At 39.1% G+C, this 15826-nt stretch overlaps 1 protein-coding gene across 1 annotated transcript in view; it reads left to right on the top strand.

The window, feature by feature from the left end:
- Positions 1-15826, top strand: part of LOC124802536 (engulfment and cell motility protein 1) — a 66450-nt gene that overhangs the window by 23552 nt on the left and 27072 nt on the right. The window contains exon 4 of the mRNA XM_047263392.1: positions 11332-11610. Within this exon, the coding sequence (XP_047119348.1) occupies positions 11332-11610 (279 nt within the window). The remainder of the gene's footprint in view (positions 1-11331; positions 11611-15826) is intronic.

The following is a 15826-nucleotide window of genomic DNA, read 5'->3' as shown; positions in this document are numbered from 1 at the left end:
TTAAATTCAATATCTCTTGTGTTGTCCAAGGATTTCTAGTAGGCCTTGGTTTTTTACCTATTTGTCCTCTGCTGCCTTCACTATTTCATCTCTTAACGGTTCCCATTCAGCTTTTGCTGTATTTCTTTCCCCTGTTCTTGTCAGCCATTGCCTAATGCTCACTCTGAAACTCTCAACAACTTCTGGTTCTTTCAACTTATGCAGGTCCTATCTCCATAATTTCCTACCTTTTTCATGTTTCTTCAGTTTTAATCTACAGTTTATAACCAGTAATTGTGGTAGAGTCCACATCTCCCCCTGGAAATGTCTCACAATTTAAAATCTGGTTCCTAAATCTCTGTCTAACTATTATATAATCAGTCTGAAATCTTCCAATGTATCCAGGCCTCTTCAATGTATACAACCTTCTTTTATGACTTGTAAACCAAGTGTTAGCGATGATTAAATTATGCTGTGTGCTTAATTCTATCAAATGGCTTCCTTTGTCATTCCTTCCCCCTAGTCTGTATTCAAATACTATTTTTCCTTCTCTTCCTTTTCTTACTACCGAATTCCAGTCACCCATCACAGTTAAACTTTTGTCTCCTTTAACTATTTGATTAATTTCTTTCATCTCATCATACGTTTCTTCAACCTCTTTTTCGTCAGTGGCACTAGTTGCACGTTAACTTGTTCTACTGTGGTAGGTGTCGGCTTTGTGTCTAACTTGGGTACGATAATGCATTCACTATTCATAGTAGCATTCATAGTAGCTTACTCACATTCCTGTTTTCTTATTCATTATTAAACCCACTCCTTCATTACTCCTTTTTGACTTTGTATTTATAACTCTGTATTCACCTGACCAGAAGTCCTGTTCCTCCTGCCACCGAACTTCACTAACTCCCACTTAAACCAATCCATTTCTGTGTTTAAATTTTCTTGTTTACATGGCCGATTTAGGGCTGTAACATTCCAATCACCGATCTGTAGAATGCCAGTTTTGTTTCTCCTTATGACTACATCCTCCTGCGTAGTCCTTACAAGGAGATCTGAATAGGGGACTATTTTATCTCTGGAATATTTTACCCAACAGGATGGCATCTTCACACAACCATACAGTAGAGCTGTGTATTCATGGGAAAAATTACTGCTGTAGTTTCTCCTTGCCTTCAGCCATTTGCTGTACCAGCACAGCAACACTATCTTGGTTGGTGTTAGAAGGATAGATCAGTCAGTAATCCAGACTGTTGCCCCTGCAGCTACTGAAAAGGCTGCTGCCCCTCCTCAGGAGCAATATGTTTCTGTGGCCTCTCAAGAGATCCACTCCATTGTGGCTGTCCCTACAGTACGGAACCCGTATATGGTCACTTTGTTGTCCATCCATCCATCTGTCTGTCTGTTAAGAAATATTTTTCTCAGGAACAGGGACACTTATCAAGTTGCAATTTATGTCGCATATTAAGGTCTGTGGTCCCTTTATTGTATAAATATTGTAAGCTTCTAAGACAGTGCAATCAAAAATTTCAGCCATTTATGTCACATTTTTTGATGCTCAGAAAGTCACTCGTCAAAATCTATAGGGTGCTTCTCGTTGATCTAGAATCGTGTAATTTGGCAAGAAGCAAGAGTTCACAGTACAAGTAAAGGAAAAAAATCTGAAAAAATGTTAAACTGTATTTATATCACGTGAAAATATGTTTTGCCATTTGAACATAAATTGCATTCATCATCCATCAAAAGTATAATAGGTGAACATTACTGCATGCGAATATAAAATGTAAGTTGTAGTCATGTTTTAGTAAATAAATAAAAATGTTTTATTAAATTTTCTCCCTCTACATGTATATACTGAAGTCCCCAACTTCGTACTTTTTGTATATCCAAACTACTTTACTACAGATATTGATATGGCCTCTGAATTCCTGGCACCAATATCTTGTAACTATTGATATTGATAACAGGCAAAAATCATTGAGATTCTCAATTCCCAGGATGGATGAACTATGTAAACACGTAATTAAGTTTGTATGGAACCCTCAGTGTGAGTCCTATTAGCAATTGGCCGATTTTTGCGTGGGGCAAGCTATCTCCTTGTTGCCTCTTTTTAGAGAATTACACATACCTATTGTACCTCTAACATTTCCTGCTCTGTGTAAGCATATACATACAAGTTCCACTTAATATGAAATCTAGTTAAATTAAAGGTCTGATGGTATTGGCTTCATCGGCAGTAGTAAAAGATTCCTGTACACATTACTTTTTAGTTTGTAGAATTTTTCGTTCCCTGTTACCAGTAAGGCAATTCAGAGAACTTGGTTTTATGTATGTAGGACATGTACTGCTGTTTAAAACTGATCATTTTTGGACCTTGTTATTCAACTCTGTTAACTATTTGCAACTGGGCCTGCTACATGAGAGACAGTTTCTTCTTGCTTAGCTGCACTAAATATAGTGAAGCCCAACCTTCTTATTTCTCCAGCACTGCTGGGGGATATGGCTGTACCTTCCCCCCCCCCCCCCCAAAAAAAAAAAAAAAAAAAAAAAAAAAAAAAAAAAAAAAAAAAAAAAAAAGTCATTGTACTTAAACTGCCAGTTAGATAATTTCTCTAAGCTCCCGTTTGTACCGACAATGATGTCAGAGTCCACTAATCCTAAACTTGGAAATGGCTTCAAGAAATTTAACAACTCCCAGCTAAACGTGAAAGTTGATGTTGTAGAAAAGTCACACAGAAGCATTGTGTACTCACTTGATTGTGATTGAGGTCCTCTTCCTGAATGAATGCGGAAATGTGGGCTTCACATATGGAATGCATGTGAAAAGAAAGGAACATTACTTTAGTATCACTTAGAACTGTATATGAAGAGAAATTGGTATTAAGTCCTTCAAAAGGAAGGTTTGTTATTAGCACACGTTTTGACTTGTGACAGTGTTTCATGAACTTGTCATAATTATTAGGAGATACAAGAAAATAACTTCATCAGAGAACAGACAGGAATGGAGGATGTAATTATGATTGTAATGAAAGTGAGGTGGAGGCAGGTGGGACAGGTAGCTAAGTGAATAGATTGATAAGTGGAACAATGCTGTTTTTTACTGGAGTCGAAGGAATGAATTAACTCTGAGATGATGACCTAACAGAAGATGTGTAGATGTCAGTAGAAAACCTGCAAAAGCGGCACTAATGTATACCACTGTAGGCTCTAATGCATAGAGGTAGACCTAGAGTAGACTTATACAGGGTGTTACAAAAAGGTACGGCCAAACTTTCAGGAAACATTCCTCACACACAAATAAAGAAAAGATGTTATGTGGACATGTGTCCGGAAACGCTTAATTTCCTTGTTAGAGCTCATTTTAGTTTCATCCACCCACACTCAATGGAGCATGTTATCATGATTTCATACGGGATACTCTACCTGTGCTGCTAGAACATGTGCCTTTACAAGTACGACACAACATGTGGTTCATGCGCGATGGAGCTCCTGCAGTCGCCAGTCGAAGTGTTCGTACGCTTCTCAACAACAGATTTGGTAACCGATGGATTGGTAGAGGCGGACCAATTCCATGGCCTCCACGCTCTCCTGACCTCAACCCTCTTGACTTTCATTTATGGGGGCACTAAATGTAGAGACTCTTCGCGCTCGTATTGTGGACGGCTGTGATACAATACGCCATTCTCCAGGGCTGCATCAGTCCATCAGGGATTCCATGTGACGGAGGGTGGATGCCTGTATCCTCGCTAACGGAGGACATTTTGAACATTTCCTGTAACAAAGTGTTTGAAGTCAGGCTGGTACGTTCTGTTGCTGTGTGTTTCCATTCCATGATTAATGTGTTTTGAAGAGAAGTAATAAAATGAGCTCTAACATGGAAAGTAAGCGTTTCTGGACACATGTCCACTTAACGTCTTTTCTTTCTTTGTGTGTGAGGAATGTTTCCTGAAAGTTTGGCCGTATCTTTTTGTAACACCCTGTATACACCAATAGGGCTTAATTGGTGGCTGATGATGATGATGATGATGTTGATGATGATAATAACAACGTGAAGAGATGGAGACATATTGAGAGCAATAGAAACTGTTTTTTGCCAGTAAAGTAAGAAAGTGATCTGTCAACACTGACATAAATTCTATGCACATCAGTAATGTAGTCTTCTTTATTATTGTAATTATGTTGCAAATGCGGTATGTTGATGATTACTTTTAAGTTCGAATATCCAACTGCAAACACTGTTGTTACTTAAATCTAAATTTTTGTTCCAGTCAGACTCAAAGCTTTAAACCAGTTAGATGATTTGAAAGCCTAGCTAATTGCCACAACAGACTTTAGTGACCTTGAGTGTAGTGCAACCAGTAATGAGTGAAAAAAAAGTTGTTTCTTTAGAACATACACTTGCCAGTAAAATTGTAAGAGTAACTGCTCATTTCATTATCCACTGTGTTTAATAACATGATGAATGTAACACAATTTGTGGTGAATGTAACACAGTTTGTTCGTCAGACACAAGCTCTCCAAAGTGATGCAGAAATTTGTAATATATTTATTTAAACTTGTAAAATGCTACATTGTAGAGAAATCAGTCAGAATTCTTAGAAAATGGAAGAGGAAATTGAGTAAAGCCTGAATGAATACCTAACATGTTTTTTTAAATATAGTGGAGGACATGGGGGGGAGGGAGCAGGCAGTTGCAACTGGAAAGAGTTTACATGTGCAACTCTGGGCTTCATCACATATAGCTTGACAGAAATGTAAGAAGCAAAGGAAACATATTTTCTAAATGAATTTCTTGAATGAAGAAACCTTTGTTGTAGTGAGCATGACAGACTTTATCTGCAGATCAAAATTTAAAATGTGGCTTCGATACTACTTATCAGTCTATAAAATTCATTTATGATGTACAAAGAGTAAATTGTATCAACAAGTTGGAAGAGCATTTTTATTAGGTTTACTTGTTAGATGCTGGAGCTATTGCTTTTTGTTTATGATTACCTATAATCTTATGCTGTGGACGCTGCACAATCTTAAACTTTTTCTCAAGGGTTTATCGACTGACAACCTTAGTAGTAAAACAATGCCTGGTGCAGCAGTATTGTAGTAGCTATGTTAAATTTTGCCATGCTGTACTTGACCTTTTAGTGTTTCTGGTTGGTAATGGGAACTACCAATGACTGCTTCTATGAAAAAGTTCACTGTCTACCGTGAGAGTAGATGTTGAATATGAAGAACAAAGCATGGCTTAGAATGGCTACTCTGTGTGAGATGCTGAGTGCTGTTGTCCCCTAGCATATCGTCTCTGACCAAGACAGCCTATGTACTGTGAAGCACTTGCTTCGTTCAGTTCGTGAATGCCACTTTCACTAACATTCAAGAAGTCATGATTGTATCAATTACATAATTAAGTTGTTGTCCTAAATCTTTGAGAATCATTTTTGTATAACACTCTTGACTCATGTTGAGTTGATGTAGCCCTAATGCAGTGAAGAAAGTAATTTTGTGTCCATACTCTAGCACCCATTTACAGATATTTCAATTGTTGTTTGTTTTCTTTCTTAGTTAAGAAATTGAGTGTATTTCAATGCTATTTTCATCATACTTTAATTATTGTAACTCACAGATTTCCAGTGGTTTATTTTATTTACTCAAATTGTAAGCTTACACATAGGGTTTTACAAATTTACAATTGCAGGTAAGGAAATAGAATGAATTTATGTATGCACACACACATACAAAATTGAAATGAAAAAGCCTTTGCCCAGAAATGAGCAGGTTGTAAGAGCCGGGGCAACATAAACACTGACACAGGTATTTCGTTGTCTGCACTTCTCAACATTCACATACTGTTGGCCCTTGTAAGTATATGTATTTCATTAGTTGTCCTTAGGTTTGCTGATGTCCATATGTAACCTGTTCAGTGATCTCTATGTGGTCCAGTCTGTGTCTGGCTGGTAAGCATTGTGCTGGCTTTTCTCCTGCTTGTAGATGGCTTATTTTGGATGCCCACAGATTTTCTCTGCCTTAGTTCAGATGAAAACTGTAAAAGCTCTTCTTAGACATCAACAAAAGTCTTGTTGGAGTATGTCCATGGAGTGGGTTAATTCATTTTCTTTCACTTTCTTTCTACCAGTATTAGCAACCACTTTCTGGCATGTGTCAGGAGGAGCAATGCCCGCCTTGCAGTACAATTGAACAACAGGAGTTGATTTCAGGCATCCAATAATTAGCCTTGCATTTTCAGTAAGGGCTACATCTATTTTCTCCCTGTCTTACCTGACAGGCGACCAATCCAATTTCACATGCAGTGTATCATCTCACTTTCATATTACAGGTTATTAATGAGCATTTCAGATTACAAGCAGTCATTATTGAATTTCAAATGGTGTTTGAAACTTTATAATGGATGCCTGCCATCTGAAACTGATTATTAATAAATTGATGCCCAAGTGAGACTATATACTATGTTCTATTTCCCACATCTTGTGGTTGCTCCGTGCCTTTATGATAAATATTACCAATTACCTCATCAGTCACTGTTTTACCCTATCCAGCTGCACTTCAACTTCCAGTCATTTTTCTTTACTTGTTGTCTCTACCATTTTACAGAGTGGCACACACAAAACTGGCCTGAACCAGAATGCGAAAGCGAGTGAGTAGCATTACTAGCTTGTCAGTTTCTTTGCAACCTTCCAACAGCAGTAGCATGTGAGTAGTTCATACGTAAAGTAGTTGTTATAAACCGTGTACTTCATTGTTATGCCTTACTCCATTGAAGAACGTGTGTTCATTGCTGAAGAATATGTGTAGTCTAAAACCATTAAAGTTGTTCGTGACTCTTTTCATCAACAGTTCCCTAAAAGAAATATTCCTGCAAAATCAACGATTCAGGATCTAGTGAGAAAGTGGCATTTGACAGGCAGTGTTGTTAATTCAAAGAGAAATAAGGCACTGACTGTACGTACACCTGAAGTTGTGGCAAATGTGACGGCACACGTTGAAAGAAGTCCCTACAAGTCAACATGATGATTATCACAACAGTGTGAAATATCTCGCAGGCCATGTCAACGCATCCTTCATGGCTAAAAAATGAAACCTTACCATGGGAGTGTTGTTCAGCAAATAAAAGAAGCGAACAAGGGTAAGCATACACATTACTGTAATTGGTTGCTAGAAAATGTCGCTGGGGGACATCTTGATCTGTTCCTCCATTTTTCAATGGATGAAGCTTGGTTTCATCTGTTGGGTTACGTTAATTCACAAGACACAGGGCTACAGAGAATCCCCATGGCATACTGCAAAAGCTGTTACATGATTTAAAAATTGGTGTATGGTGTGCTGTAGCTGGTAACAGAATTATCGGGCCAGTGTTCTTCAACGAAACTGTCAACACACATGTTTACTTGCAAATCTACAATGAATTTTCGGCTCTATAAGCTCCCCCCTTGAACCATGGACCTTGCCGTTGGTGGGGAGGCTTGCGTGCCTCAGCGATACAGATGGCCGTACCGTAGGTGCAACCACAACGGAGGGGTATCTGTTGAGAGGCCAGACAAACATGTGGTTCCTGAAGAGGGGCAGCAGCCTTTTCAGTAGTTGCAGGGGCAACAGTCTGGATGATTGACTGATCTGGCCTTGTAACATTAACCAAAACGGCCTTGCTGTGCTGGTACTGCGAATGGCTGAAAGCAAGGGGAAACTACAGCCGTAATTTTTCCCGAGGACATGCAGCTTTACTGTATGCTTGAATGATGATGGCATCCTCTTGGGTAAAATATTCCGGAGGTAAAATAGTCCCCCATTCGGATCTCCGGGCGGGGACTACTCAAGAGGACGTCGTTATCAGGAGAAAGAAAACTGGCATTCTACGGATCGGAGCGTGGAATGTCAGATCCCTTAATCGGGCAGGTAGGTTAGAAAATTTTAAAAAGGGAAATGGATAGGTTAAAGTTAGATATAGTGGGAATTAGTGAAGTTCAGTGGCAGGAGGAATAAGACTTTTGGTCAGGTGATTACAGGGTTATAAATACAAAATCAAATAAGGGTAATGCAGGAGTAGGTTTAATAATGAATAAAAAAATAGGAGTGCGGGTTAGCTACTACAAACAGCATAGTGAACGCATTATTGTGGCCAAGATAGACACAAAGCCCATGCCTACTACAGTAGTACAAGTTTATATGCCAACTAGCTCTGCAGATGATGAAGAAATTGATGAAATGTATGATGAGATAAAAGAAATTATTCAGGTAGTGAAGGGAGACGAAAATTTAATAGTCATGGGTGACTGGAATTCGTCAGTAGGAAAAGGGAGAGAAGGAAACATAGTAGGTGAATATGGATTGGGGGGAAGAAATGAAAGAGGAAGCCGCCTTGTAGAATTTTGCACAGAGCATAACTTAATCATAGCTAACACTTGGTTCAAGAATCATGAAAGAAGGTTGTATACCTGGAAGAATCCTGGAGATACTAAAAGGTATAAGATAGATTACATAATGGTAAGACAGAGATTTAGGAACCAGGTTTTAAATTGTAAGACATTTCCAGGGGCAGATGTGGATTCTGACCACAATCTATTGGTTATGAACTGCAGATTGAAACTGAAGAAACTGCAAAAAGGCGGGAATTTAAGGAGATGGGACTTGGATAAACTGAAAGAACCAGAGGTTGTAGAGAGTTTCAGGGAGAGCATAAGGGAACAATTGACAGGAATGGGGGAAAGAAATACAGTAGAAGAAGAATGGGTAGCTCTGAGGGATGAAGTAGTGAAGGCAGCAGAGGATCAAGTAGGTAAAAAGACGAGGGCTAATAGAAATCCTTGGGTAACAGAAGAAATATTGAATTTAATTGATGAAAGGAGAAAATATAAAAATGCAGTAAATGAAGCAGGCAAAAAGGAATACAAACGTCTCAAAAATGAGATTGACAGGAAGTGCAAAATGGCTAAGCAGGGATGGCTAGAGTACAAATGTCAGGATGTAGAGGCCTGTCTCACTAGGGGTAAGATAGATACTGCCGACAGGAAAATTAAAGAGACCTCTGGAGAGAAGAGAACCACTTGTATGAATATCAAGAGCTCAGATGGCAACCCAGTTCTAAGCAAAGAAAGGAAGGCAGAAAGGTGGAAGGAGTATATAGAGGGTTTATACAAGGGCAATGTACTTGAGGACAATATTGTGGAAATGGAAGAGGATGTAGATGAAGATGAAATGGGAGATAAGATACTGCGTGAAGAGTTTGACAGAGCACTGAAAAACCTGAGTCGAAACAAGGCCCCGGGAGTAGACAACATCCCATTAGAACTACTGATGGCCTTGGGAGAGCCAGTCATGACAAAAATCTACCATCTGGTGAGCAAGATGTATGAGACAGGCGAAATACCCACAGACTTCAAGAAGAATATAATAATTCCAATCCCAAAGAAAGCAGGTGTTGACAGATGTGAAAATTACCGAACTATCAGTTTAATAAGTCACAGCTGCAGAATACTAACTCGAATTCTTTACAGATGAATGGAAAAACTGGTAGAAGCGGACCTCGGGGAGGATCAGTTTGGATTCCGTAGAAATGTTGGAACACGTGAGGCAATACTAACCTTACGACTTATCTTAGAAGAAAGAGTAATAAAAGGCAAACCTAGGTTTCTAGCATTTGTAGACTTAGAGAAAGCTTTTGACAATGTTAACTGGAATACTCTCTTTCAAATTCTGAAGGTGGCAGGGGTAAAATACAGGGAGCGAAAGGCTATTTACAATTTGTACAGAAACCAGATGGCAGTTATAAGAGTCGAGGGGCATGAAAGGGAAGCAGTGGTTGGGAAAGGAGTGAGACAGGGTTGTAGCCTCTCCCCGATGTTATTCAATCTGTATATTGAGCAAGCAGTAAAGGAAACAAAAGAAAAATTCGGAGTAGGTATTAAAATTCATGGAGGAGAAGTACAAACTTTGAGGTTTGCCGATGGCATTGTAATTCTGTCAGAGTCAGCAAAGGACTTGGAAGAGCAGTTGAACGGAATGGACAGTGTCTTGAAAGGAGGATATAAGATGAACATCAACAAAAGCAAAACGAGGATAATGGAATGTAGTCAAATTAAATTGGGTGATGCTGAGGGGATTAGATTAGGAAATGAGACACTTAAAGTAGTAAAGAAGTTTTGCTATTTAGGGAGTAAAATTACTGATGATGGTCGAAGTAGAGAGGATATAAAATGTAGACTGGCAATGGCAAGGAAATCGTTTCTGAAGAAGAGAAATTTGTTAACATCTAGTATAGATTTAAGTGTCAGGAAGTTGTTTCTGAAAGTATTTGTATGGAGTGGAGCCATGTATGGAAGTGAAACATGGACGATAACCTGTTTGGACAGGAAGAGAATAGAAGCTTTCGAAATGTGGTGCTACAGAAGAATGCTGAAGATAAGGTGAGTAGATCACGTAACTAATGAGGAGGTATTGAATAGGATTGGGGAGAAGAGAAGTTTGTGGCACAACTTGACTAGAAGAAGGGATCGGTTGGTAGGACATGTTTTGAGGCATCAAGGGATCACAAATTTAGCATTGGAGGGCAGCGTGGAGGGTAAAAATCGTAGAGGGAGACCAAGAGATCAATACACTAAGCAGATTCAGAAGGATGTAGGTTGCAGTAGGTACTGGGAGATGAAGAAGCTTGCACAGGATAGAGTAGCATGGAGAGCTGCATCAAACCAGTCTCAGGACTGACGACCACAACAACAACAATAAGCTCCAAACAAAGAATGTTGTGCATATTTACAGCAAGATGGGGTAACTTCTCATACGTCAGATTTGTCCTTAGCTTTACTGATTTTACAGAAGAGAGGACCATTGGTAAGGGCTTGTAGCCACCCAACTCTCCTGACCTGTCACCATGTGACTTTTGCCTCTGGGGATTTCTAAAGGCTAGAGTCTATCGCGACAATCCCAGAACACTTGACACATTAAAAAACAACATATGTGAAGAAATTTCGAACATTCCTCAATGAGTACTGAAAAGTGTTTTTCTTAACATGCTTCAGCGTGCACAACTTTGCTGGGATGGTGGCGGAGAACATTTTGAACATAGACTTTAAATTCCTTTCTAAAATATGCTTACTAAACTAATGAAACTAAACCTGTTACTTAAACTGTTAATTACGTAGTTAATAATGAAACTGTACAGTAAAAATGTAAGAAAGCAATGATGTATGTTGATTTTCTTCATTCGTATTCCTTTCAGCGCAGGGTCTGGTTTTATGTGCGCCACACTGTATTTCAGTGTTATTCCCAGTGTCAGTATTAGGGTTAGTGACAGAAAGGATGAGTTAATGTAATATTATTCTTCTGACATTCATATTTACTTGTTTATAGGTATTTAGTGTTGTGCGAGAACAAATTACAAGAGCACTAGCTACTCAACCCAACAATTTTGAAATGTTTCGAGCAAAGCTGCAATTGCTGACATATTCAGAAATAACAAACCTGTGGCAACAGGAACGCATGTCTCGTGAAGAGTGGGAGTCACATGCTCGGCCAATTGTTGAGCTTCGTGAACAAATTACTCCTGAAATTATGGAACTTATCCAACAGCAACGGCTTGGGTTTCTTGTTGATGGCACACGATTTACTAAATACTCCATGCGTGGACAGGTAAATATGAAATTGAAATGCTGAGCATAGTGTTCAGTAATGACCTTCCTTTTTAAATTTTATTACAGTTTGTGTCATAATATACTTTTATGAAAAAAAAATGCAGTTGTATTTTATGAATTCATGTTTGATGTGCTGTCTGTCTTAGTGTGTCAGAAATTGATGTATAGTACGTGGATGTTACAGTAGAAATAAAAAGTGTGAAGATGGTAATATTACAGAATAATATTTCATAAGTGCAGTAGGCACTGAGAATTTACATTTACTTTTGTCGTAAAAATCATTGACAAATTTTTCCTGTGTAACTTACATCCCAGATTTTCGTAATAATTGTGACTGATAGTGGATTTTATTCAATACCACCATTCATAATAATCTTTGAATTTCATCTTTTATCAGTATTTAGTATGTTACCTAACTATGGGAAAAATTGTAATAGTTTTGTTTGAGTTTGAAATATCAGAACTACATGAAACAGCAAAACAAGATGTCACTAAATTTATTTAAAAGAATTGATTTAAAAGTGTTGACACACACACACACACACACACACACACACACACACACACACACACACACTTGGGTAAACTATACACATGAAGTGACAAAAATATAAAATGCCATTATCCTTGTGGAAAAAGAGCAGTACTTCTATTTGTTGTAGGATATGAAATCTGTGTAACGACCTGTGACTGATCTTAAACAAATTGAGCTAAATCAATACCATATTGTTTCACAAAACTGACAGTTTTTTACTGTTTGTGATATATGGGGTTGGGTTGAATTATACACTGATGGAAAAAAAATCGCAACACAAAAAAATTATTAATGTAGTGAAATTAAATTTTGGGAATATGTTTATCTAGATAAGATATTTAAGTGATTGACATTGTAAGACCACAGGTTAATGTAAGTGAGAGGTAAGCCATCACCAATTTGAAATGCTGGTACTTTAATAACTGGTATAACTGCCAGACCGTGGAATTCACGCAAGTGAACGTACGTGCATTGTGTTCCACAGGTGCTGGATATCAGTTTGTGAGGTGGAGTTCCATGCCTGTTGCACTTGGTCAAAAAGGGGTGATAAATGCTGTTTTTTGATGACGCTGGAGTTGTCATCAATGATGTCCCATATGTGCTCAATTGGAGACAGATTTGATGATCAAGCAGACCGAGGCAAGACGTCGACACACTATAGAGCAAGTTGCATTACAACAGTGGTATGTGGATGAGCATTACCCTGTTGCAAAACACCCTCTGGATGAATGAAAGCACAACAAATCAAATCACCAGATCGGCATACAGTTTTGCAATCAGGGGGCTTGGGATAACCACGAAAGTGCTCCTGCTGCCATAAGAAATCACATCCCAGACGATAACTCCAGGTGTAGGTCCCAACAAGCAGACCTGTGGGTTGCAAGCCCTCCTCCTGACCAACATGTGGCCATCACTGGCAGCGAGGCAGTATCAGCTTTCATCAAAAACACAACAGAGCTCCACCCTGCCTTCCGTTGAGCTCTTGACTGACACCACTGAAGTCTATTCAAATTTTGCATCAGCCGCGTAAGAGTGGCACTAGTTCCTTCACTATGAGGATGCCAATCAGGTTTGCTTTAAATTCATGCTGTAACAGTCAGGAGGGTTAGTTACCTTTGAGATTGGCGGTGATCTGAGATTATAGTTCAATTCTTTTATCTTGGCGGCTCGCGCATGCCCGCCCAGACGCTGGAGATTGCTGCGTTGCCAGTTGCACACGACGCACGCGCCAATAGAAGCAGCGCCATAGTATAGCATAGTTCGCAAGCTTACGTGTAGGGGGGAGCGCGCAGTTCATGAAGTAAAGCCACCACGGCCGCATTAACCCTTTCGCTGCTACAAAGACGTGCTCCCTGCATTCCGCGCTGTGCGCGATTTTGTCACTGCACTGCTCGCCTGTGCAGACACATTGTGTTCCGACTGCTTTGACACTCTTTATCATTCGATTCCACAAAAACTATTTGGCTCAAAAATTAGATTTTTACCTAACTTCTTGACTGATACCTTCCCCCCATAAATGACTTAATTTTGTTTCGATGTTCAAAGCAGTTCTTATGCAGCATTAAATATAGTAAACCTTTGCACGAAATTTTGAAGAGTTTGCAGAGGTAAAAGTCCATAGAGTATATTTTCCGTATGGTCGATTTTAGTTGCCACAATGTTGAGAATGAAGTGTGGACAAGATACCTATATATTTCATTTAATTTAAGTACCACATAAGTGTCGTATGTAATATTGAGAAATATTCCACCCTTCGCGACTGTAACAAAAGTTTTACTTACACTGGGCACGTTTGGCTTTATTTTAAAGCACTTCAATCAATCAAAAGGAAGTAGACAAAATACATTAAACAAAACTGTGGACTTACAAAAACATTAGGACTTGAATATACCATCTGTCAGTGAAGTGCTCAGAGCTATGTCAAATATAATTTTGTGTGTGGCACACACAAACAGCATTTATTTGCTAAAATACTGATGAGCCAACACAAAGGTTGAATATTGTGCTACCACAGCACAAAACTACGAAAGGTGACTTGGCAATGGAGGACACAAAATACAGTCCTCTTATGATGCTTCAAAAGAGAGAAACGCGTCTGGTCTAAATAAGTCGCTTATTACAGTTGCAGAAGAGGCATATATTTCAATACCATTGGTAAAACTGTGACTGTGGAACAAAAACAAGAAATAGAACGCCTTATGTGGTACTTAAATTAAATGAGATATTGTTATACAGTAAATATTATATGAAATTTAGGTATCTTGTACACATTTCATTCTCAACATTGTGGCAACTAAAATCGACCATACGGAAAGTATCCACTATGGACTTTTACATCTGCAAACTCTTCAAAATTTCATGCAATGGTTTACTACATTTAATGCTGCACATCAAAACAAAATTAAGTCATTTATGGGGGGAAGGTATCAGGCAAGAAGACGTGTAAAAATCAAATTTTTTGGCCAAATAGTTTTTGTGAAATCGAATGATAAGTGTGTCGGCTCTGAGCACTATGGGACTCAACTGCTGAGGTCATTAGTCCCCTAGAACTTAGAACTAGTTAAACCTAACTAACCTAAGGACATCACAAACATCCATGCCCGAGGCAGGATTCGAACCTGCGACCGTAGCGGTCTTGCGGTTCCAGACTGCAGCGCCTTTAACCGCACGGCCATAAGTGTGTCAAAGCAGTGGGAACACCATGTGTCTGCACAGGCGAGAAGTGCAGTGATGACAAAATCGCGCACAGCGCGGAATGCAGGGAGCACGTGTCTGCAGCAGCGAAAAAGTTAATGAAAAGGCAAAGCACTAGAAATTTCATTCAAACGAATAAAATTCGTGAAGTAAGGCACTCCAATATTGTTTTTAAATAAAGAAAATATTAAGCACTGCACAAGGTTTGAACTCATAATCTTTCACTTGGCAGCCAAACACCTTAACCGTTCCGCTACCTCAGCTAATCGAACAGTGTATCTCCACATGGATTCTAACACCTCACGCAACTACTTATAAACCCTGTTGGTATGACTATGAATTACTCACGCTTCGTTGAAGTACAATAGGAAATAAACAATTACCGCTGTTCTTTATTGCGGAAAAGCAGTTCGTGAGATTGAAACAAACACCTTTCCTTGCTATCGCCTGAATTAGAAGTCTTATTGCTTGTTTGGTTTAATTAATTAATAGAATATGAAGCAATTGGTATAAAGAATGCATTTTCCAAACTTTCTGTAAAAGAAAGTCTGCTATCAAGACATTGCTTTTGTTCTATTACTTTATTTATGACTGAACGTTTCTAAAATTGAAGACACTCGTCCGTGCTCTGCACTGCTGTCGAGATCTGGCAACGTCATTCTCTGTTCATTGGCTGACTGTGTTTTGTGACGTCAGATGCGCAGAACGAACCTAAACTCGGCCGCCAAGATATATGACGCGCACTTTAGTGGAATGCACACTAAAGGGTGTGTGCAGAATGAGGTTTTCACTCTGCAGCGGACAGCGGAGTATGCGCTGAGATGAAACTTCCTGGCAGATTAAAACTGTGTGCCGGACCTAGACTCGAACTCGAGACCTTTGCGTTTCGCTGGCAAGTGCTCTACCGAGAGGTCCCGAGTTCGAGTCTCGGTCTGGTACACAGTTTTAAACTGCCAGATAATTTTAAAGGGTGTGTGGTTTGGAG

The sequence above is a fragment of the Schistocerca piceifrons genome, chromosome 6, assembly GCF_021461385.2.
Source record: "Schistocerca piceifrons isolate TAMUIC-IGC-003096 chromosome 6, iqSchPice1.1, whole genome shotgun sequence".
NCBI classification, from domain to species: domain Eukaryota; kingdom Metazoa; phylum Arthropoda; class Insecta; order Orthoptera; family Acrididae; genus Schistocerca; species Schistocerca piceifrons.
This window is presented reverse-complemented; position numbering and strand designations above follow the sequence as displayed.